Raw genomic sequence first — 23,196 nt, 5'->3', positions numbered from 1 at the left:
CCTGCCTGCCTGTGATCAGAGGCATCCTGTGCAGCTGGGGCAACAGCCTAGTTTACTGAAGTGGTAATGTGTGACTTGCTGTCTTACATGAACAACATTGCAGGAAGTTCTCTGTCCTTGGCGAGTGGGGCTCACAGGGCAGAGGCGTTTCTGTTTTTAGATCTCTTAAGCTCAGTCATTTAGATTTAAAACATAATGTTAGCTCTCACACCCAGCACCAACAAGAGCATGAAAGGAGTGGTTCACAGTGCAGTCCTCCAGCAAGGCTTGCCTTGCACCGGGAGCAGGAGCTAGAAGGACATTTGGTGTGGTTAGGGTGCTTCGTTTAGCACTGGGACACCCAAAGTGCGGTGGAAGGAAGGGGCTGGATTCCAGAGTTGAGAGGGTAGAGTCCAGAGCTTTGGTTCCGAAGACTCGGGATGATTTCAGGCCCGCTGCGTGCAGCTGGGAGGACTGTGTCCTGTACAGCCTGGGCTTAAGTTGAGAGGTGCAGGCTGAGACGGGGGGAAGCCTCAGGTTCCAAAGTCTAACTTAGGGTCCTTGTGACTGTAAGTTGAGGCTGCCCAGGAACAGAGCCTCACCAAGCAGTGAGAGACAAGCCTGCCTGGCTTACAGTATCTGTGGAGACAGAGGAGGTGCTGCCCGCTTGCTCCTGTCTTCTCACCTTGGGTTTACATGTAACGTGGGCAATTACTCACGCCTCTTGGGGATGTGACAGCAAAGCCCCCGGCTCTGCATTTACCTGGCGTGTAGAAGAACTTGAAAAGGTGAGGGTCCTGTGCACCTGTACTGGGGATGTGGAACCAGCGGAAGAAAGGCCAAGAAGCAGCTCTCTGCTCCTACTCCCCAATGGCTACTGTCTCTCCATTGTGTGATGTCATCATCATTGTGCTGGTGGGCACCCCTGGCAGGAGCTGGTGCACCCCACATCTGCAGCCTCCCTCCCTTGGTCCCGATTCTTTCCCATTCCCAGGGAATGGAAGAGTATTGAATCCTGGTGGGCCGGGGGTGAAGCAGATGACAATCTGCCTCCATGTTTTCTTTGCCCGCTCTATGCACTGGCTCCAGCTGACATTCCTACCTTGCTACTGGGAATGTGGATAAAATGTGCCAGGACATAAGCACACCTCGCCAGTGTGGGTATGGGAAAAATGCCCATCATCCAGAGAGCAATCACTACTTTGCTACCTGTGTTAGGGTTCTCTAGAGGAACAGAACTGATAGGATGCATCTACTATATATATATATTAAACAGGGATTTATTAGAGTGACTTACAGGCTGTGGTCCAGCTAATTCAACCATGGCTGTCTCCTAAGAATCTAATAGTTGTTCAATACACAAGGCTGAATATCTTAGCTGGCCTTCAGTCTATGTTGGAATTCCAAAGAAGTAGGTTCTAATATCAGTGAAGGAATGCACGCCTCCATAGCAGGATAGATGAACTTTCCAGCAAGAGTGAGGGCAAGCAGGCAAAAGCAAAGCGTCCTTCTTCCATGTCCTTTTATGTAGGCTGCCAACAGAAGGTGTGGCCCAGGTTTAGGGTGGGTCTTCCTGCTTCAAATAATCCGATTAAGACAAACCTTCACAGGATGCCCACTAACTTGGATTTTAGTTAATTCCAGATGTGGTCAAGTTGGCAACCAAGAATAGCCATCATACTACCTAAGAGCTAGGTGCTACTTATTTCTGTACAGATGACAAGGCCGGGCATACAGAGGCAAGGAGCTTGCCTGATGCAGATGTCAAAGGCTGGGGCTTGGGGTGGGCCTCTCCACCTCCAGAGCTCACGTGACAGTGCCCCAGCCTCCTCCCTAGAGGACCCACAGGGAGGGCTGCCAGGGTGGGATACTGCCCCACCTCCTGGAGAAAAGCTGGCTAAAGGAGATGCAAAGGATTGGGCCCCCAGGCTCTTCTGCCTCAAGGAAAACGATTGGTTTGATGCCAGGGAGGTCCCTTGACCTGAGGAACTCCCAAGTGACATCAGTGTGTCCCAGAGTACTGCACAGGAACAGGCTACACAAGCCTGGGGAAGGCTTGCTGGTGGAGTAAGAGTTTGTCAGAATGAGGGAAGCTTCCAGAGGAATCTACATGTATAAAGTAACTGGAGAGAGCACTGGGCTCAGGAGCCAGGGAGAGGTTCTCCAGAGTCAGGGGGATGGGCAGAGGGAAGGTTAGAATGGGTTACAGTGAGTCATAGTTTGGGAATGCCACACTAAGCAATTTCCCCCCCCTAGGGGTTCACAGTCTTCACACAGAATCTAGGCAGATTTTGATCTGTGTTCTAGGAGGATCATTTCAGGTTTAATAATCCAGAGTAAAGCTGGGCGGTGGTGGCCCACGCCTTTAATCCCAGCACTCGGGAGGCAGAGGCAGGCGGATCTCTGTGAGTTCGAGGCCAGCCTGGACTACCAAGTGAGTTCCAGGAAAGGCGCAAAGCTACACAGAGAAACCCTGTCTCGAAAAACCAAAAAAAAAAAAAAAAAAAAAATCCAGAGTAAGGGCTGGGCATGGTGGCATACACCTTTAATCCCAGCACTCAGGAGGCAGAGGCAGGCAGATCTCTGAGTTTGAGGCTAGCCTGGTCTACAGAGTGAGTTCCAGGACAGCCATGGCTGTTACACAGAGAAACCCTGCCTTGGAAAAAAATCCGTTTTTCTCAGTCACATAGTGGCACATGCCTTTAGTTCCAGCATTAGGGAAGCAGAGGCAGGTAGATCTCTGTGAGTTCAAGGCCAGCCTGGTCTACCTATTAAGTTCCAGGACAGCCAGTTTTGAAATGTCCCCCCAATTAAAAAAAAATCTAATTTTCTCGATTATGTGTTGATTTTTTTAGACTTATTCATTTATTATGTATACAGTGTTTTGCCTGCATGTATTGCTGCAGGCCAGAAGATGGCATCAGATGTCATTACAGGTGGTTGTGAGCCACCATGTGGTGCTGGGAATTGAACTCAGGACCTCCAGAAGAGCTCTTAGCCGCTAAGCCATCTCTCCAGCCTCTTGTGTTGATTGTGTTGATTCTTTGAAGATTTCATGCATACATACAATGAAATATAATCATATATATTCCCACTTCCCCCCTCCAACTTCCTCTGTAGCCCCAAACCCTTGACTAACTCCTAACTCCATGATTTCTTTTTCTTTTCTGTTTATTCTTTTTTTTTTTTAACTTGATAACTCATTAAATCCCATTAGTACTGTCCGTGTGTGCATGTGGGTGGCAGGGCGCAGGAGGCTCCCCTGAAGCGTGGGAACTCACTGCTGTCCACACCCTCGAGTGACTCTCTCTTCCCCAGAGGCTGTCAACTACCAAAAGCTCCTGGGTGTAAGATGAGACTCGGGGATCATCTACCCTGTCTGAGGGGTTTAGTCGCCTTGGTCTCCTGTAGGTCTCAGTCAGGGAACTACAGCTGCTGTGAGTTTAGGGTGAGCGTGATCGCCATGTCATGTCCAGAGAGAGCACTTCACACCACTCCTTCCCCTTCTCCAGCTCCCGCTGCCATCTCTGCTGCCTGCTCCTCAAAGTGCCCTGAGCCTTAGCGAGGGTGGGGAAGGCTAGTGTTTATAAAGATGTCCCATTTAAAGTTGAGCACGCAGTCTGTTCTTCACAGCACTTTGACCAGTTCTGTGTCTCTGCATTGACGGCTGCATGCTGCAGAAAGGAGTTTCTCTGACCCGGGTTGAGAGTAGCCCAGGTCTACAAGTGTAAGTATAAATATTTCACAATGTGGCCATTCAGAAAAAATAACAACAGCAGGACCTACCGTAGGGCTTATGACTTCTCCAGGTATGGGTTTTGACTAGAGTTAAGAGTACCAGGCGGGCTGGAGAGATGGCTCAGTGGTTAAGAGCACTGACTGCTCTTCCAGAGGTCCTGAGTTCAATTCCCAGCACCACATGGTGGCTCACAACCACCCGTAATGAGATCTGGTGCCCTCTTCTGGCCTGCAGGGACACATGCATGCAGAACACTGTATACATAATAAATAAATAAATCTTAAAAAAAAAAAAAGAGTACCAGGCATGAAATCCCCTGCTTGGAATCAGGCCTCAAATCCACTCAGAAAGAGGTTAGTTACCCCCCATCACAGTCATGCCAGAACTGCACCAGTGGGCACATCATACCCGGCAGGTCAGAACTGTGGCACGTAGGGTCCAGCACTCATCCAGCAACCTGCACAGTACCTCTGACACTATGGAAGCTAGCCAGTGGTGAGCAAGTTTCCCAGTAACTTTGAGATTGGTTTATGTTCTGCAGCCAAAGTGTGTGGTGTCTTCAGCAATAAGAGCTTACCATGTAGATATGGTGGGTAACCAGGAGCAATGGCAATAACCATGTAGATATGGTGGGTAACCAGGAGCAATGGCAATAACCTTGTAGATATGGTGGGTAACCAAGAGCAATGGCAATAACCATGTAGATATGGTGGGTAACCAAGAGCAATGGCAATAATCATGTAGATATGGTGGGTAACCAGGAGCGATGGCAATAACCATGCAGATATGGTAGGTAACCAGGAGCAATGGCAATTACTACGGTTGTTTCAGGGACCTCTGGAGCCTCCCTGACCAATAACTTGTAAGGAGGTGTTCCATGCCTTGCACTCCAGTTTTTCTTTAATAACCCAGCCTGGTCTGCAGAGTGAGTTCCAGGAGAGCCAGGGCTACACAGAGAACCCCTGTCTCACACCTCCCCCACCCCTCAAAAAAATAAAGAGAAAATGAACTATGTCCAACAAGAACAAATCTAAATACAATTTAAGATCTGCTGGTGTGCCTCAGTGTTTCTTAGCAATTGCTTGATGTAAGGTTTAGAAGGAACTCAGGACAAATGGCTGGCCACCTGTGGTGCCTGTTAGCATACTGAAGCTCTGGCCTCCAGACTTCCTCAGTATCACAGCTACCTGTGGGTCTTTTCGCCACGCCCCACACACGTAACTTCTGCTCATAGGCTTCCCTCCCTCCCCTTCTCGTTCCCTTTAGCACCACCATTCCAGCTGTGCTCCCTCTCTTTTGTCTTCCTCTCATGGCCCCCTCTCTCTTAGCCCCCCTACTCCACCCCGACTCTGTCTTCCTCTTTCCTCCCTCCTCCCACCTGGCTCCTCTCAGGCCTGGGCCAGTCTGCTGGCCATGTTCAATTATTACTCTCTCTCTCTCTCTCTCTCTCTCTCTCTCTCTCTCTCTCTGTTCTGGACTATTCTAGATGCCTCTGGCTGTGTTCTCCCTCATATCTACAATAAAAACCTTCCCTCAACCATACCTTTGGTAGAAGGAAACGGGTGCCAGAATTTGGGGGAGTGGCGTTTCTTTCAGACCTGACACAGGTAAAGGCTTCCACAGCAAAGTAGCGAGCTGCAGGGACCTCAGCATCACTTAGCTGCTTGTGAGTCCTGGAGCACATTCTGGACAGGGCGGGCTCCAGGGAGAACGGGATGGGGGCTGTGTTTTGACTTGGCTTCTTCATGTTGTGTAGCCCTTTCTTTCCAATGGAAACTTCCCCTCCTTGAAGAGGGCAGAAGCTCATGCAACTCACAGGCTCAGGGAGCTCAAGAGAGTTATAGGACTACGCGTTCCTTTCCAAGGTTGTAGAAGTGGTAACAGTTACTGAGGACAGGAAGCACCCTTTGTAGAGCACACTGCATCCAAAAGGAGAGATTTTATGAATTGATACCATGCTGGAGGACCAAGGTTGATTGGTGACGTCATCCATGCTCTGTAAGTAACACCAATAAACTCACTGGTTCACTAGGTTAGACGTGGGTACTTCATTTCTTTGGTCATTTATTGGTGCCTTATCTGGGGTAAATAGATGTCTGTTTGCCAGGCATGGTGGCACACTTGGGAGGCAGAGTCAGGTGGATCTCTGTGAGTTCAAGACAGCCTGGTCTACATAGTGAGTTCTAGGACAGCTGGAACTACAAAGTGAGACCCTATCTCAATAATGATGATGATGATGATGATGATGATGATGATGATAGACGTCTGTTGATATCTTCCCAGGAAAATTCATACAACATTCATTTTCCTTTGATTTCATCTGTTGGCATTCTGGCTGTCCCTTGGGGACCTGCCCTGTGTTCTGATGTAAAGTAAAGCCTCTTTTAAGGAAAACCCCCTCCCTTCTTCTCCTTCCTTTCTCACCATAAGGTATGCACACCTCCACTTTTTCCCCTTTCTCTTTCTCCCCATCCCCCACCCCATCTTATGATAAACTCTCCGTGTTGATATGGATGCTGTTTCTGCATGGTATTAGTGACTTCATGCTGCTGCCTGTGGAGTCTGCATGGTGTATCTCCCTCACCCACTGGGGAGGAGTCTGCATGGTGTATCTCCCTCACCCACTGGGGAGGAGTCTGCATGGTGTATCTCCCTCACCCACTGGGGAGGAGTCTGCATGGTGTATCTCCCTCACCCACTGGGGCACCTTGGCCCAACCCAGCAAGGCACAAGCTGACTTTGAAATCAAGAGTCTCCTGTTTCAGCCTGTGAGTGCTGGGATTAAAGATGTGTACCATCATGCCAGGTTATCTGTTGAATTATTTTTTCTAGCCTATTGACAGTGATTGGAAGTAAGGGCACTTCTTTTTTAGGGTTAGATAAGGAAGAGGCAGAGAGAAAAACCGTTAGAGCCGGCAAGGCCAGCTTCTCTATGAACTCAGGACAGGCAGAGGGCTAACTTTATCTCCTAAGAAGGAGACATCTGCAGTACTAGCTTCCTGACAAGCGTTATCAGAAGGTCAGTACAGGAACTACTCAAATGCCGGAAACTCAGCTCAGAAGCTGGAAGGTTAACCCAGAGAGTGTGAGTTTTAAAGGCTCTGTCTTGCAAAGACACCCTCTCTGACCTGGAAACTTGGAACAGTGCTCTCCTCTTATCTCTTACCCAGAGTACCCACACCTACTCAGTTCAGAGCCTCTCAACTCAATCCCTACTTTACAAACAGGTCCAGCCCATCAGACTCACATACTAGGGACAGTTGGACCCAGCCAAGGAACCAGGGGACAGCTCACTTTCAAGTCCCCTCACTTGAGCAGGGAGAAAATTCTGTCTCCTTCCTGTCCTTGCTCATCATTCTTCACAACTGTGAGACAATGGACCTGGGAACCACTGGCTCAGAATGACTTGGATGGCTGTTGAGTTTCCTGACCTCTAGTTCTCTAGGCTAAGAACATCTGAACCAAGAAACAAACTCCATTTCTCTCAGAGAATCTTCAAACCCTGTGCCAGATTGAAGAACAACTCTATGGAGGTATAATTTATGCTATATATTTTACGCCTCAGTGGTTTTTAGTAAAGACAGAATTGGGTGCTGGAAATGGCTCAGTGGTTAAGAGGACTTGCTGTTCTTACAGAGGACCCAGGTTCTATTCCTAACATCCACATGGTGGCTCACATTGTCTGTAACTCAGGTTCCAGGGATCTGACACCTCTCTGGCCTCCATACATACTAGGCACTCAGAGGCAGGGACAGACTCAGGCAGGTTTCTGTGAGTTTGAAGGTAGTCTGGTACACAGTGAGTCCCAGGCCAGCCAGAGCTACTGAGTGAGACCCTGTCTCAACCTCCCACAAAAGAACCCCCCCCAACTCCAAAAAGACAAAAATACAATTTTCTGATTAAACAAGGTATACAAGGAGGGTTTGTTGTTGTTGGTCTTGTTTGTTTGTTTGTTTTTTGAGACAGGGTTTCTCTGTGTAGTCCTAGCTGTCCTGGAACTCATTCTGTAGATCAGGTTGGCCTCAAACTCACAGAGATTCGCCTGCCTCTGCCTCCCGAGTGCTGGGATTAAAGGTGTGAGCCACCACTGCCCAGATTGGTATATAACGAGTTTTATGTTGTTGGAGTTTTGTTGTTGTTAAGAAAATAATTTACCACCAAATGGTGCTGGCAGATCTTTATACAGAAAAACCCCGATTCGAAACAACAACAAACAAATGAACAAACAACAACAACAACAAATTGAAAATAATTTACCACTTGGGTGGCAGAGGCAGACAAATCTCTGAGTTTGAGGCCAGCCTGGTCTACAGAGCAAATTCTAGGACAGCCAGGGCTCAGGAGAGAGAACCTGTCTCATCAACAACAACAAAGAGAGCTGAATGAGGGGACTGGAGAGGTGGCTCAATGGTAAGGAGCATCTGTTACTTTTTCAGGGGACTGCAGTTCAGTTCCCACACCCACATCACAGTAGCTCAAAACCATTTATAAACATCAGATCCAGTTCCAGAGGCTCAGATGTCCTCTTCTGGCCTCTGCAGAAACTACACGCACATGATGGATAAATACATGCAGGTAAAACACTCAACACATTAAAAAATAATAAAATAAAAGCTGAATGAGCATGCCACTAAAGGAGAAGGGGGATATTTTCAAGGAACTTTCCCAATACCATCTCCATTGGACATTAACCAAAATGTAAGAATGGCTCCCTCAGGCTCATATAGCCAAAGGCTTAGTCACCAAGGAGTGCACTATTTGAAAAGGATTAGGAGGTGTTGAAGGGACTCTGGCCAGCCCCAGCATGGCAACCATGGCTCTGGCAGGCCTTATCCTTCTTCTCCATTCACTCTGCTGTATTTGGAATTTTCTCTGGGCTGCCAACTAGCTCCCAAATAAAGACAAAAAACTTATTATTAATTGTGAATGCTCGGCCTTAACTTAGGCTTGTCCCACCAGCTCTTTTAATTTAATTTGATCTGTTTCTATTCATCTGTTTTGCCTCAGGACTTTTTACCTTTCTTTCATTCTGTGTGTCCTACTTATCTGCTTCCTCTGTGCCTGTCTGTCTGTCTGGCCCTTGGTGTCTCCTTGGCATCTCTTTTTCTTTCTTCCTTCTTTCTTTCCCAAACCTAAATTCCTCCTCCTACTTATTATCTCTGCCCGGAAGTCCCACCTATACCTCCTGCCTAGCTATTGGCCATTTAGCTTTTTATTAGACCAAACCGGTTCCCTTCGGCAGACAAGGTAAAAAATGCAACACATATCTTTACATAGTTAAACTAATATCCCACAACACTCTGCCTTGCTAAACACTGTTACATTCCTAAAGCCAGCCACCAAGTTCTGCTCCCTTATTTGGCCACTTCCTCCTCCTGAGGCTGACTACCAAAGTCCTGCTATCAAGTATTGAAGTTCAGCAATCAAAAGCTGCCTTTGGCTCACCTAATTACCATGCCCAATTAAAATTGAACAATTCATCCTAACAGGGGGTTTCCCCTTTTATCTTTATAAACTGCCATTTTCCTATGGGCCATGTCTGTTTCCTCTCTGTCCAGTAGTCCATTGTCATCCCCCTGCCCCCTCTCCCTTGTTCCTTTCTCCATTCTCCCTTGTCCTCTGTTTCCTGTCTGTGTCTCTTATTCCTTGACCTTTCTCCCTCTCGCACAAATATCCTTTGTGCTGAGAACTTGGTCTTGGGAGTCCTGATCCATACCTTCCTTTCAGGTGTGGCCTTGTTGGAGTAGATATGGTCTTGGAAAGAAGTGTGTCACGAAGGGGTGGGTTTCAAAAGCCCATGCCAGGCCCAGTCTCTCTTTCTCTTTGCTTTCAGATCAGGATGTATCTCTCAGCTACTGCTCCCCTCCATGCTTCCCACCATGATGATAATGGACCAACCCTCTGAAACTGTAAGCAAGCCACAATTAAACACTTTTTGTTTTGTTTTGTTTTTGGAGACAGGGTTTCTCTGTGTAGTTTTGGAACCTGCCCTGGACTTGCTCTATAGACCAGGCTGGCCTCGAACTCACAAAGATCTGCCTGCCTCTGCCTCCCAAGTGCTGGGACTAAAGGTGTATGCCACCAACACTCAGCTAAATGCTTTTTTAAATAAGAGTTGTCTTGGTCATGATGTCTCTTTACAGCATCACAGCAGTGACTAAGAAAACAACATTGGACATTTAGGTTTTATTTGTTGTTGTTTGTTTTGTTTTTGTCTTTTTTTCTGAGACAGGGTTTCTCTGTGTAGCTTTGTGCCTTTCCTGGATCTTGCTCTTTAGCCCAGGCTGGCCTAGAACTCACAAAGATTCACCTGGCTCTGCCTCCTGAGTGCTGGGATTAAAGGTGTGCGCCACCACCGCCAGCTTTTTTTTTTTTTTTTTTTTTTTTTTTTTTTTAGCATAATATACTTCTACACACACACACACACACACACCAGTTACTCTCTCCAGTAAAGGACTAGGAAAAGGAAAGTGTAAGAGTCTAGAAAACTGTGTAGTAGTAGTCCGGATGGAATGGGCCAAACAGCAGCTTTTTGTTTTGTTTCTGTTTTTGTGGGACAGGTCTCATTATGTAGCCTTGGCTGTCAACAACTCACCGTGTAGACCAGACCGACTTCAAATCCACAGAGATTCACATGCCTTTTCCTCCCCCATGCTGAAATTAAAGACATGCATTACCATGCCAGGCAAATTACAGATTTCTACCTGATCATCTATTGGTATAGAACAAAATTCTGGAGTAAAGTAGCAAGTTTCATTTTAGCATGCACCTCCAGTCTGCTGATGGAACAAGTCCATTGTATCTTGGGCCTCCACTTCCAACTGTGTGGGTGAGTGCTTTTCAAATGGGAATCTGACCTTCCTCACTGACAGACATTGTTGTTCCCAATGGGCTTTTATTAGTTTACTAAATGCCTCTACTCTTAAACTGTATGACAGAGCCATACTGCCCCACTACCTTCAAATTAACACGACCACTGTGGTCAGGCTTGTCTCCTTCCTTGGGTTTTTCATTGGGCTTGGTGAGCATGGGGGAGTCTCCTCAGCTGCTGCTTCACAAAAGAGGTACCAGGTCTGCACCAAAGAAGCACAAAAGCCGCCGAACAATCCAACTTTAAAACCCTTCCATTGCCTCCCAGAGATCTGCTGTGCCCATGTACAGTCAGCCCATGTTCATCAGGGCTGTAGATGACACTCAGCTCAGGTAAAACCAATTAATATCACATGCTTCCATTTTCTGGGTGTCTGACTCTTAGCTTGCTGTAGTTTATTCATGAATGTTTGTGCCAACATGGTTCCAAGTAAATGACACAATGATACAAGTAAGACTCATAATGGTACACACAGTTAGAGTTTTAAAAAATAGTCAAGATGTTATAACTTTCAGATTTATCATCTATCAGATTCTTTTGTTTCTTTTGCTATTGCTGATTTTTTAAAAATTACTTATATTTTTGTGTATGGGTGTCTGGCCCGCATGTCTGTGCACTATGTACATGCATCGCCCACAGTGGCCAGAAGAGGGCATTAGGTCCTGTGGAATGGAGTTACAGTTTGCTGACATGTGGATTCTGGGAGTAGAACTTGGGGACTCAGGAAAGCAGTCCGTACTCAACAGCTGAGGCACCTTTCCACACCCACTGTTGCTGGTTTTTGAAACAGGGTCTCAGTATACAGCCCTGGCTGGCCTAGAACCCACTAACTGGACCACACTGGCAGCAACTACACTTGCTTCTTTTTCCTGTTCCTGGGTTTAAAAGGCTTCTGACACCACAACAACCTCTCCAGCCCAGCCCCCTATGTTTGGCCAGGGTTGTAATCCCAGACATGAATTCTCCCAGTCTATTTGAGTATTCATTTTTCTCTTTCTTTTTCCTTCTCTTTCTTCTCTCTCTCTCTCCTCCTCTTTTGCCCCTCCCCTCCCCTCTCCTCCCTCTCTCATTCCTCCTCTTCCTTCTTCTTGGTTTTTTGAGACAGGGTTTCTCTGTGTAACAGCCCTGGCTGTCCTGGATCTCACTCTGTAGACCAGGCTGTCCTTGAATTCACAGAGATCCACCTGCCTCTGCCTCTCATGTGCTGGGATTAAAGCCTGTGCCACCACTGCCCAGCAATTATTTGTTTTTCTGTTTAAATTGTTCCATCTTTGGGCAGTAGGAGCCAGTTAGGTTCATTGGTCGTTCTGACATTTGACAACTTCCTTGCATGTCGATATGACAAGATGTTCCACCTAATGAAAGGTCTTTTAGATAGCGAGAAAATTTAGGTAAACAGTATGCTCTGTTTTGACCTTTGGGGTGTGTATGTTTTTTTTTAAATTTCTATTTTTATCTTATCATATTGAGACAGTATATCTCAATATACAGTATAATCTGCCACGGGGGAGGGACAGAGAGAGGGAGAGAGAGAGAGAGAGAGAGAGAGAGAGAGAGAGCGAGAGAGAGAGAGAGAGGGAGAGGTCGCTGGGTGATGTTGGCACACGCCTCTAATTCCAGCACTTAGGAGGCAGAGGTAGGTGGATCTCTGAATTCGAGGCCAGCCTGGTCTAGAGAGCAAGTTCTGGGATAGCCAGGGCTGTTACCCAGAGAAACCCTATCTCGAATCCCCTCCCCCTGAAAAAGGAGCAAGTTTCTGGCAACAAGCGCCTGTCACTGCAACTTCCATTTTGCTTCCTGGCATTAGTATAAAAAGAACCTGCTCCTTACTGGCATTTCACCCACCAGGCAGGGGGTTGGTTTTCTTCACCTATGAGAGAACAGAAGGCACTTGGCGGCGAGGTGCGCTTTATTCAAAGGGCCAGAGATCTGAGAACACTGAGGGTTTTAATCCTTTAAAAACCCGACCTAACACTCCATGTCAAACTGGCACGAAGTTTTACAGGGAATGAAACAGTTAATTTTCAGTGCTCAAGCTTTGCCCTTCCCGAAATACTAACTCTGGAAATGTCGAACGGTTTTAACTCTCTGCGCTCCTTCAGCACTCCACCACCACCAAACAGCTATTAAAAACACACGCATGCAGAGCAACGCAAACGACGAGGGCTGCTGCAGGTTCCTCCTATGACCTAACACAAAGTCCTCCTCACAAGGACATTGAAGCATGCAATATGGTTACAAGTGAGAAGACTACGGACACGGAAGTGCCTGGGAAAACCTGGCAGATGTACTGTGAAAAATGATAATCACAAACACCCACCACCAAACCCCAGGGCTACTCTCGGAAAGCATCGCACCCGCAATTACGTATCCTAGGAGCAAAGTCGCTTAAGATTGGTAACAAGCGCCTGCCGCTGCAACCTCCATTTTGCTTCCTGGCAGAGAATAAAATGGACTTGTGCCCCACTGGCATTTCACCCTTCAGGAGGGCATCGGTCTCTTCACCTTCGAGAGCACCTGAGTGGTAACCTGGCGGTAAGGAACCAGAGCAGTACCAACGCAGGTCACGAAAAACCTCGAACCCGGAATGCCCTCACTCAACATGGCGGCTGAGAGGACATCCGCGCATGCTCGCCCCTCAGTACCCGCCCCCTAGGGGCGGGACTACAGTGGGAGTGGGACGGAACTCCGCGGCCCTGCCCTAAGTCGGAGTCGCCTTTGGCGTCGCCCCGCTCCAGCCCGCGGAGAAAGCATGGAGCCAGTGCCTGCGTCCACCGACGGCGGGGACAGGCCCGCGGCCCCCTCGGGCCTGTCGGCTTCTCAGCGTCGAGCGGAGCTGCGGAGGAGAAAGCTGCTCATGAACTCCGAGCAGCGCATCAACCGCATCATGGGCTTTCACAGGCCCGGGAGCGGCGCCGGTGAGAGCCTCGGTTTCCCGTCTCCCGCTCACCCTTTTGAATCTTCAAGATCCTTCTGCCCCGCAGCCCGCAAAGCTTTTGACCCAAAAATGCACTCTGGTAGTACTCTGTCCCCGCCCCCTAGGTGACGAAACCATATTATATTGTCACTTAACCCCAGGAGGTGCCTTATTGCTTCCTATTTTCTTGGATCCTCGCCCAGAGATTGTCTCCTCCCTGGCCACAAAGCCTTCGTTCCTGATTCTCCGTGTCCAGTTATCTGTGGACAGCCCTTTTATTCCTTATTCCTCGCCTTTCTTGGAGGCTACATATTTTATCCCCATACTTCTCATCCCACTGCGTCCCATCTGCTCGAAATGCTTTTCTTTCCAGTTCCTCCCCTCACGCCTACCTTTTGCCTTTTGCTTTGTAACGCTTGTTACACACCAGTTTGTCATTCCTTGACTATTGGCTGGGACATCCTTTGTGGATCAGGGCCCCTATGGTCATATCTTGGTGGTTGTGCTCAGTGCCTTCAACACTGTCACCTAGGATCTTCTAGGAGAGGTGAATATATATGAGTGGACGTTCTTTATAGGCCTTCCTGAAAGAGATAATGTACCCCCTGAGATTTCCTTTCATTAGCTGAGATTACACCACTCATTTCAAATAACTGTATTTACCCTAAAGGAAACTCCTCATCTTTCACGCAAAGTTTGTGTCTAGTATATTGTTTTCTTATTGAATATGACTCTGTGCTTGGCTTCTCTAAGTTCCTACTTGAACGTTTCCTTTAGTAATTGGCTTTTTAGTCATTGGTTGCAAACTTGGTAGAACTCTTGAGATTTCTGTGAGGTGTTAGTGATGTAGTTCTAAACTTCTAGACAATACATATGGATACCATTTCCAGATCGTCTAAAACAGTGCAAGACACATTTTCTGTAGTGATTAATCTGAAGATATTCTTAAAGTATTGGTGTTTGTCTTTCTCAAGGTACTTTTTTATTTTATTCTTTGCTTTGCAAATTTTATCATTTTTAGAGTTCTCTCTTTAAAAACCAGAACAGCATCCTAAAAGTGCCTGCTCATGGCTGCCCAAGGATGGCAGCAGTGACTGTAGTACACCACACCCTGTGCGCACAGCACTCTGGACTCAGAAATGGAACTGTGAAATAGAAACCTTACGAGACTGCAATGATTTTTTTATCCATATCAGCTAGTGCAAGAAATTGAGCCATATCTCTAGAATCTGTGGTCTTTTGGTTTTATCTGTGGAAGAGTTGGTCTTTAGAATATGTGGTCTTTTGGTTTTATCTGTGGAAGAGTTGGTCTTTAGAATATGTGGTCTTTTTTTATTTTATCTGTGGAAGAGTTGGCCTTTAGAATATGTGGTCTTTGGGTTTTATCTGTGGAAGAGTTGGTCTCTATTCCTTGCCCCATCCCTTACGATCTTTGCTTGTTTGCTTAGCAGTAGCATTTCCTCCACAGAGTTTGGATACTTTCTTCAGCCAGAATGCCCTTTAAGGGTGGCCTGTTCTAAAGGTGAAGAAGAAAGAACCAATCTTGTTTTCTGCAGAGTCAGGATTTATTTTGATGCAGAGACCAAGTTCTAGCAGCATATTTTTGAGTATTTATGTTTAAGATGCTTGTGAGTATTGTAATACACAGGCTTTATTTTTTTTTTTTCCCTCAGAAGAAGAAAATCAAACAAAATCAAAGCCCCAGGACAGTGACAAACTGAACTCCCTCAGCGTTCCTTCCGTTTCAAAGAGGGTGGTGCTCGGCGATTCAGCCAGTGGTGGAACAGCTGGCCAGCCCGGTGCTGTGGCGGAGGTTCAGGGCGCTCAGCTGGGAGACAAACTGGACTCACTCATCCAGCCACCAGAGTGTGGTAGTAGTGATGGTGTAGAGCTCCGGCATCGCAGCAGAGGTGACCCTGCAGCAGCTGCGGCCCAGAGGGCGTCGCACCACGGTCTAGAACAGTACCTTTCCAGGTTTGAGGAAGCCATGAAACTGCGCAAACAGCTCATCAGCGAGAAGCCCAGCCAGGAAGATGGAAGTTCAACAGAAGAATTTGACTCTTTCCGAATATTTAGATTGGTGGGGTGTGCTCTTCTTGCTCTCGGCGTCAGAGCTTTCGTTTGCAAATATTTGGTAAGATAAGAGCTGCAAGTTATTAACTAGGAAAATGCAAGTTGAGTTATAAAAGTGGGATTTCTTGCCAGCATTAACAGACCTATGGGGTTAATTGAAAGTGTATTATAAATCCTGTCCTTTTTTTTTTTTTTTTTTTTGGTTTTTCGAGACAGGGTTTCTCTGTGTAGCTTTGCACCTTTCCTAGATCTCGCTTTGTAGACCAGGCTGGCCTCGAACTCACAGAGATCCGCCTGCCTCTGCCTCCCGAGTGCTGGGATTAAAGGTGTGCGCTGCCGCCACTACCACCTGGCATAAATCCTGTTCTTTAACCTAGTTAGTGAATGAGAGCCCATTAGTAGTAATTACTAAAATCTGTCTACATACCAGGTACCATTTTAAATGCTTTCCTAATATTAATTCATTTAAGTTTTGTCTTTATGCATTATATGTTGTTTGAACCCATGAAGGAGTGAAGACTCAGACTAAACCAGGGTCACACAGCAACTGACAGGTGGGGTGAAACCCAGGCAGTTTCATTCCAGAACCGAAAGTCCAGATGCCTATGTGTACTATATATTAGTAATTTTCCAAGTAGTTTGAGACATTGAAATATACTTCTTGTTGGCCTGTGTATAGGTAGTTGTCTACAATCCTGAAGGTGTTTCAGCATTGTATAATGTAGAAACATTATAGTAAGAGTCTATTATGGGATGTAGAAGAGTGCAGAAGACACAGACCAGAGATCAGTGTCATGATTTAAAATTTTTTTCAAAAGATTTATTATTAATTTATTTTTGTGTTTTACCTCCTTGTGTGTATGTGCACCATGTGCATGCTTAGTGGGTACTCAGGTCAGAAGAGTCAGATTCTCTGGACCTGGAATCACAGGCAGTTGTGAGCCCCCATGTGGGTGCTGGGACCTGAAACCAAGTGCTCTTACCCACCCGGCTGCTGCTCCAGCCTCTGAATGTGTTTGATTTGAAGTGGGTCCATTTAGAAGACATTTTAAGAATACTTACTATGTACCAGATACACACATAAAATTTTCAGACAACTAAGATCTACATCATTAGGTGAAACTTTTTTTTTTTTTTTTTTTAAAGATTTATTTATTATGTATACAGTGAGTGTTCGGCCTGCATGCCAGAAGAGGGCACCAGATCTCATTGTGGATGGTTGTGAGCCATCATGTGGTTGCCAGGAATTAAACTCAGGACCTCTGGAAGAACAGCCAGTGCTCCTAACCTCTGAGCCATCTCTCCAGCCCTAGGTGAAACATTTTAAAATCTGCTTTTATGCAGCTAGGTGTAGTGGTGCCTGCCTTTAATCCCGGCACTAGGGAGGCAGAGGCAGGTGGATCTCTTTAGTTTGAGGCCAGCCTGGACTACAGAGTGAGATCCAGACCAACCAGGGCCATACAGAGAAACCCTGTCTCAAAAAACCAAGAAAAAAAAAAAAAAAGGCAAACAAACAAACAACTGCTTTTATGAGGTATTTTCTAAACTATAATCTGTTCAACAGATTTCATTGTCTCATGCTAACAGCGGATGAGCCAAGAGCTGCTCTTTTATCCAAGGGCTCTGTGTTGTCGTGCTTTAACAGCTACGCCTCTTTTTTACAAATGGATTTGTTTATTTTATGTGTATGAGTGTTGTGCCTGCATGTGTGTCTGTGCACTTTGTGTATACTGGGTTCCTGCAGAGTCGGAAGAGGGTGACACAGCTCCTCTACCAGAGTTACAGGTGTTTGTAAGCCACCATGTGGCTGCCACCACGTGTGCCCTGGGAATTGAACCCGGGTCCTCTACAAGAGCAGTAAGTGCTCTTTCCAGCCCCTGTGCCTCATTTGTTTTTTAAGATTTATTTATTTATTATGCATACAGTACTCTGCCTGCATGTACACCTGCCGGCCAGGAGAGGGCGCCAGATCTCATTACAGACGGTTGTGAGCCACCATGTGGCGCTGGGAATTGAACTCAGGACCTCTGGGAGAACAGCCAGTGCTTTTGACCTCTGAGCCATCTCTCCAGCACCCTGTGCTTCATTTGTATGTGAAGGATTTGTTGTTTTGGTTTTATGGTTATCTTCACCATCAGATATTCAGTTGTTAGCTTCTTGCCACACAACACTGTTTGTTCTTTGGCCTCCTTCATAACCTTTTACATCTTAGAAATAATTATGTAATTAAGTGCCATTTTGGTCTTTTTCATTTTGTTGAAGATGTCATACTGCCGAACTGTTAAGAATAGTCTGTCAGCCAGGCGGTGGTGGTGGAGATGTTATTGCACCTTTAATTCTCTAGGTTTGGTCTGGTAAGGTAGTGCAGCCTTTAATGCTAGCACTCTGAAGTCTGAGATGGTAGGATCATGAGTTCAAGGCCAGCCGCTACATAGCGAGTGTCCACATAGTGAAACCGTCTCATAAAAAGAAAATGAACGTCTGTACGAGAGAACACATTGGGGAGGAGAAGCACCGGAAGAATCACATGACTCGAGGAACGTGTTTTCTAGAGAACGAGACTCTACTTCTCTTAGTCTTCTACAGAAACAAGAATACTTTCAGATGCTACATTAAATATTTTCCTGTAATGTTTTGCTTGGAATTTATAACTTTTGTTAAGTTGACTTATCAGTGATTCTATTGGAAATACTTAATTTTATTTTCTGTCTTCACAGTCTATATTCGCTCCATTTCTTACTTTGCAACTTGCGTACATGGGACTATACAAATATTTTCCAAAGGTAAATTTAAGTCTTTTCTTAATTAATATTTAGGTTGACTCATGACTAAGTAATTGTTAACAATCTAATTTATTTGTGTGTGCATATACTTGTGTGTGTATGTATGACATGTGAGTGTGGATGTGCTTTTGTGCAAGTCAGAGGACACCTGTCAGGGGTTGGTTCTCTCCTAGGGAACAAACTCACTTTCCAAGCTTTCAAGCAATCCATTTACCTGCTGAGCTATCTTGATGGCTCCTGACTAACTCATTTTAAGAACCTAAGGGCTGCTGGGCAGTGGTGGTGCACACCTTTAATCCAGGCAGGTGGATCTCTGTGAGTTTGAGGCCAGCTTGGTCTACTGGTCTACAAAGCGAGTTCCAGGACAGCCAAGGCTACCCAGGGAAACTGTCTCAGAAGAAAAAAAAAAAAAAAGCACTTAAGGGCTGGGCAGATGGCTCTTTGGTTAAGAACACACACTGGTTCAGAGGACGCAGGCTTGATTCCCAGCACCCACCTCAGGTGGTTCACAATTGCCTGTAATGCCAGCTACAGTGGGATCCAACTCCTCTGGCCACTATGGGTACCTGTACTCATATGCACAAACCTATACACAGACACATATACATAATTAAAAAATAAAAATTAATTTTTTGTTTGTTTGTTTTTTTGAGACAGGGTTTCTCTGTGTAGCTTTGGAGCCTGTCCTGGAACTCACTCTGTAGACCAGGCTGGTCTCCAACTCACAGAGATCCGCCTGCCTCTGCCTCCCAAGTGCTGGGATTAAAGGCGTGTGCCACCACCGCTCAGCGAAAATTAATTTTTTTTATTTATTGAAAAAAACCCTAAAAAACAAATAGAACTTAAGGGAAACACAGGTGACAATGATCTGAGTCAGAGCTCCAGGGTTAGGGCCACAAGATGGCTCCTCGGGTGAAGACGGTTCTCACCACGCTGCCTGAGTCTGATTGCTAGGACTCACATAGAGGAGCAGAGAATGGCCTACAATGCAGATGCCCTCTGACCTCCACATCTGTACACAAATCAATCAATGGAATGAAAACATTCAAAGTGGCTTACCTGCCAGGGCTGATCTTCAGATTCATTAGCAAATTTAGTAATTCTTTCTGTTGGTAAGAAAGTAAACTAATTCAGTTGTTTTACTGTGCCCCTTTTTGGACACATGGTAGCAATTCACTTTAATGTTGAGAATGAGAATTATTTGACGACAATTATGGAGCAGAATGATGTTGAGCTGATCGATGTTTTCCTAGTCTGCTTGACCACATGTATACATCATCTCCCTGAGCTTGGCTTGCCTGACGTCAAAGGTAAACTTCCTTGTAAGGCAGGCTGATGCTTGCAGCTAATCCTGCCATTCAGAAGGTAGAGTCATGAGTCTGAGACTAGCCTGGACTACACAGTGAGGCCATGTCTGAAATACTTAAGCAAAAATAATGTTATTTGTGATTGAATGTATCAGATTGTTGATATGTGGCTCAGACCACCATAGAATGCTGTTCTCCTGCCCCAGCTTCCTGGGATTACAGGCAGATGCTGCCACACCCAGCATATGATCAAAGTTTGTGTCAAGTTTTTGTGCAAAAAATGGCTGTTTGCTTAGTCATATCTAGATCTATGACTTTCTGTGGGTGGGGGAGGGGAGCAATTTTGCATCAATCCTAAGGCTTAACACAGGCCAGGCAGATGTTTTGTACATGGAGCTATATCACAGGAGGAGGGTTTGGAAAAGAAGACAGATCTGGGTTAGAGAGATGGCTCAAGTGGTTAAGAGCACTGACTGCTCTTCCAGAGGTCCTGAGTTCAATTTCCAGCACCCACATGGCAGCTCACAACTGTCTATGGGATCTGATGTACAGGTGTACATATAGACAAGTATACATAAAATAAATAAATCTTTATTTGCTACCAGGCCAAAAAAAAAAAAAAAAAAAAAAGAAAAAAAAGGCTGGTGGTCTTGGCACACATCTTTAATTCCAGTACTTGGAAGGCAGAGGCTGGCAAATTCCCTGAGTTCAAGGCCAGCCTGGTCTACAGAGCAAGTTCTAGGACAGCCAGGACTCCACAGAAAAACCTTGTCTCAAAAAATAAAAACAAGAGGGGGGAGGACAGATCTATTGCAGTTTGGGGATAGCAGGGTGAGAGCTGAGGAAACCCTGTGTAGATGTTTCTTCAAGGAGAATAAGAGACTGCCTATAAAAGCTCACTTTGACCAAGTAGTCCTTGCTCAGGGCTTTTAGGTGAAAAAATGTGGTTCGCAGATTGGTAAAATTTTGATTTTGTGTGTGTGTGTGTGTGTGTGTGTGTGTGTGCGCGCGCGCGCGCTAAAGGTTGGACATAGCACCTTGCTAAGCATGTTTTTTATTTATTTATTTATTTATTTATTTATTTATTTATTTATTTATTTATTTATTTTGAGACCGGGTTTCTCTATGTAGCTTTGCACCTTTCCTGGACCTCGCTCTGTAGCCCAGGCTGGCCTCAAACTCGCAAAGATCCACCTGTCTCTGCCTCCCGAGTGCTGGGATTGAAGGCGTGCACCACCGTCGCCCGGCGCTAAGCATGTTTTACACTTCAGAGCCACACCTTTAGCCCTGTACATTTTGCAAGTCATCATTCTGCATGGTGGTGTGAAATTCTTTTGTATTTTAGGATGTATCTGTAGCTCATTCTCCTTTATCTTTCAAAGATTTATTTTTATTACTTTTATGTGTATGTTGTATGTGTGCTCAAACACACAGGCAAGTGAGTGATTGTATTAGAAGAAGGCTTCATGTCCTCTCAAGCTAGAATTATAGGTGCACGTGAGCCACTCAGCATACATGCTGCTGACTGAACTCAGGTCCTCTGCAAGAGCAGTACAGCTCCTAACCACTGGACCATCTCTGCACCGTATTTTATTGTATGACTTTTTTCCATTCTTCCTTCCTCCCTTCCTCCCTCCCTCTCTCCCTTCCTTTCTTTCTTCCTATAGTCTCTTGTTGCTAGGGAATCCTTGCTCTCACTGTACTTGGTATATTATGACTAAAGCTGCTAAGAATATTCTTATATGCATCTTTTTGTGGTCATAACCTTTCAGTTCTATTAGTTAACCTTATAGCTTTTTATGTCTTTAAAATTGGCATATCGTGAGTGGAGATTTAGTGATACTAAATGTCCCCTCTGGCCTCTGTGGGCACTGGACACCAGGCACCAGGCATTCATGGAGCCTGGGTTGGAGCCTCACCACCACATGATCTGGGCATGATGGTGCATGCCTCTGCTTCCCGCCATTGGGAAGTGGAGGTAGAGGATCAGTAAAGTCTTAGATATGTAGCCAGATTGAGGCCTGTCTGCCTCAAGAAACTATTTTAAAACGAGACCAGAAAGTTAAGAAACAAATGTTCTCTCTCCCCAGAAGTGTTCTGAAGTGTTGGGTGACATCCCATCCCACGAATGACCAGTGTCTGCTCCTTCGTACAGCAGTCAGGGTCCTGTGGGGGTCCCTGCGGTTTTGTTTGCAGTGACACACCTAACATTCTTTTGCTTCTGGCTTTTGTTGTGAGACTCAGCTTACAGTAGATTTCTCCTCTGCCCCTGACAAGATCCTGCCCCTCCGTGAAGGCTGGCTTTCTCCCCACTCGGAAAGCCTTCCTTAGACCTTACGGTATGGGGTGGTGTGCTGGGCATCAGAACTTCCAGAACCACTTCCTTGTGCTTTGTTTACATAAGAGCAGTGTGTGCCATTTGAATCCCAACGCCACACGTCATCAGTTCGTTCATGTGTAGGTATTTATATCCTGACTAGTAATGTTTTTCTTGTTTCTTACTTTGTGTTAAATGTCTCTAAAGTCGTTACTTATGTCTTGCTTCCAAAATAACAGTTATTTATTTATCTGTTTATTTGGGGGGCAGAGTCTCTCTACAGAGCCCTGGCTGTCCTGGAACTGTGATACTAAACTGGCCTCAAACTCAGAGATCTACTTGCCTCTGCCTCCCAAGTGCTGGGATTAAAGGTGTGCACCACCAGCCTGGCCAAAATGACACAGCTCTAAACTTGCTGGAGGTTATGTTATCTGCTGTTGCCTAGTAATTTGCTGATTTCCCTGTTCTATGCTCAGTAAATGTTCGTGTGTTGTTTTGACTTCTTTAGCAGATTTGAAAGCAGTGAGGAGAGATAGCAGCATCCACCATGGCTGTCTAGAGCACATGCAGTCTGCTGAGGGCATATGGTTAACTTGTCTCTTCTTGGTACAGGGTGAGAAGAAGATAAAGACCACAGTGCTGACGGCTGCGCTGCTGCTGTCTGGAATCCCTGCTGAAGTGATAAATCGGTCCATGGATACCTATAGCAAGATGGGCGAAGTCTTTACAGATCTCTGTGTCTACTTTTTCACTTTCATTTTTTGTCATGAACTGATTGATTATTGGGGTTCTGAAGTACCCTGAAATCCGAAGAACTCAGAAGTTTACAAAGTGAAAACAATTTCTCTTCTATATTACAGTGTCTCTAAAGGGGACAAATTGGTTTATATCTTTATGAAATTCTTTTACTCTGCAGAAAACTAACTTATTAGTTTCCCTGATTTAAAAGGGTTGACTTTGTATCAGTACTGGTATGAGTAACCAAATAGAATAACAATGTCATTAACAGTTTTTCTTGTTTAATTAGAAATCCAGTCTTATACCTTTCCCCTAACTTCTGACATTTATAATCCCTCTTGTGGGACTGGGCTGTTACTTTGAGGGGAGTAGATAAAGTGATCTCAGCCTGCCTAAAGGACTGTGACTTGGATTTGTGTCATTCTGTCCTGAAAAGTGAAAACATCCTAAAAATAAAGTGAATGGAATTGAA

The 23,196-nt window shown here is 45.6% G+C and overlaps 1 protein-coding gene and 1 pseudogene across 1 annotated transcript; one reads left to right on the top strand and one right to left on the bottom strand.

Annotated features, from left to right (window-relative positions):
* Positions 1–3,405: 3,405 nt before the first annotated feature.
* Positions 3,406–11,076, bottom strand: LOC114689514 (annotated as a pseudogene).
* A 1,752-nt stretch (positions 11,077–12,828) lies between these two features.
* On the top strand, positions 12,829–23,196 carry Camlg (calcium modulating ligand). The gene is made up of 4 exons (XM_028863476.2): positions 12,829–13,507; positions 15,180–15,640; positions 18,297–18,362; positions 22,599–23,196. Exons 1-4 carry the CDS (start codon positions 13,342–13,344, stop codon positions 22,788–22,790), a joined length of 885 nt encoding a protein of 294 aa, XP_028719309.1. The 5' UTR covers positions 12,829–13,341; the 3' UTR covers positions 22,791–23,196.

Source organism: Peromyscus leucopus, chromosome 5, assembly GCF_004664715.2.
Source record: "Peromyscus leucopus breed LL Stock chromosome 5, UCI_PerLeu_2.1, whole genome shotgun sequence".
Lineage (NCBI taxonomy): Eukaryota > Metazoa > Chordata > Mammalia > Rodentia > Cricetidae > Peromyscus > Peromyscus leucopus.
The sequence above is the reverse complement of the archived record's forward strand: the minus strand, read 5'-3'. Positions and strand labels throughout refer to the sequence as shown.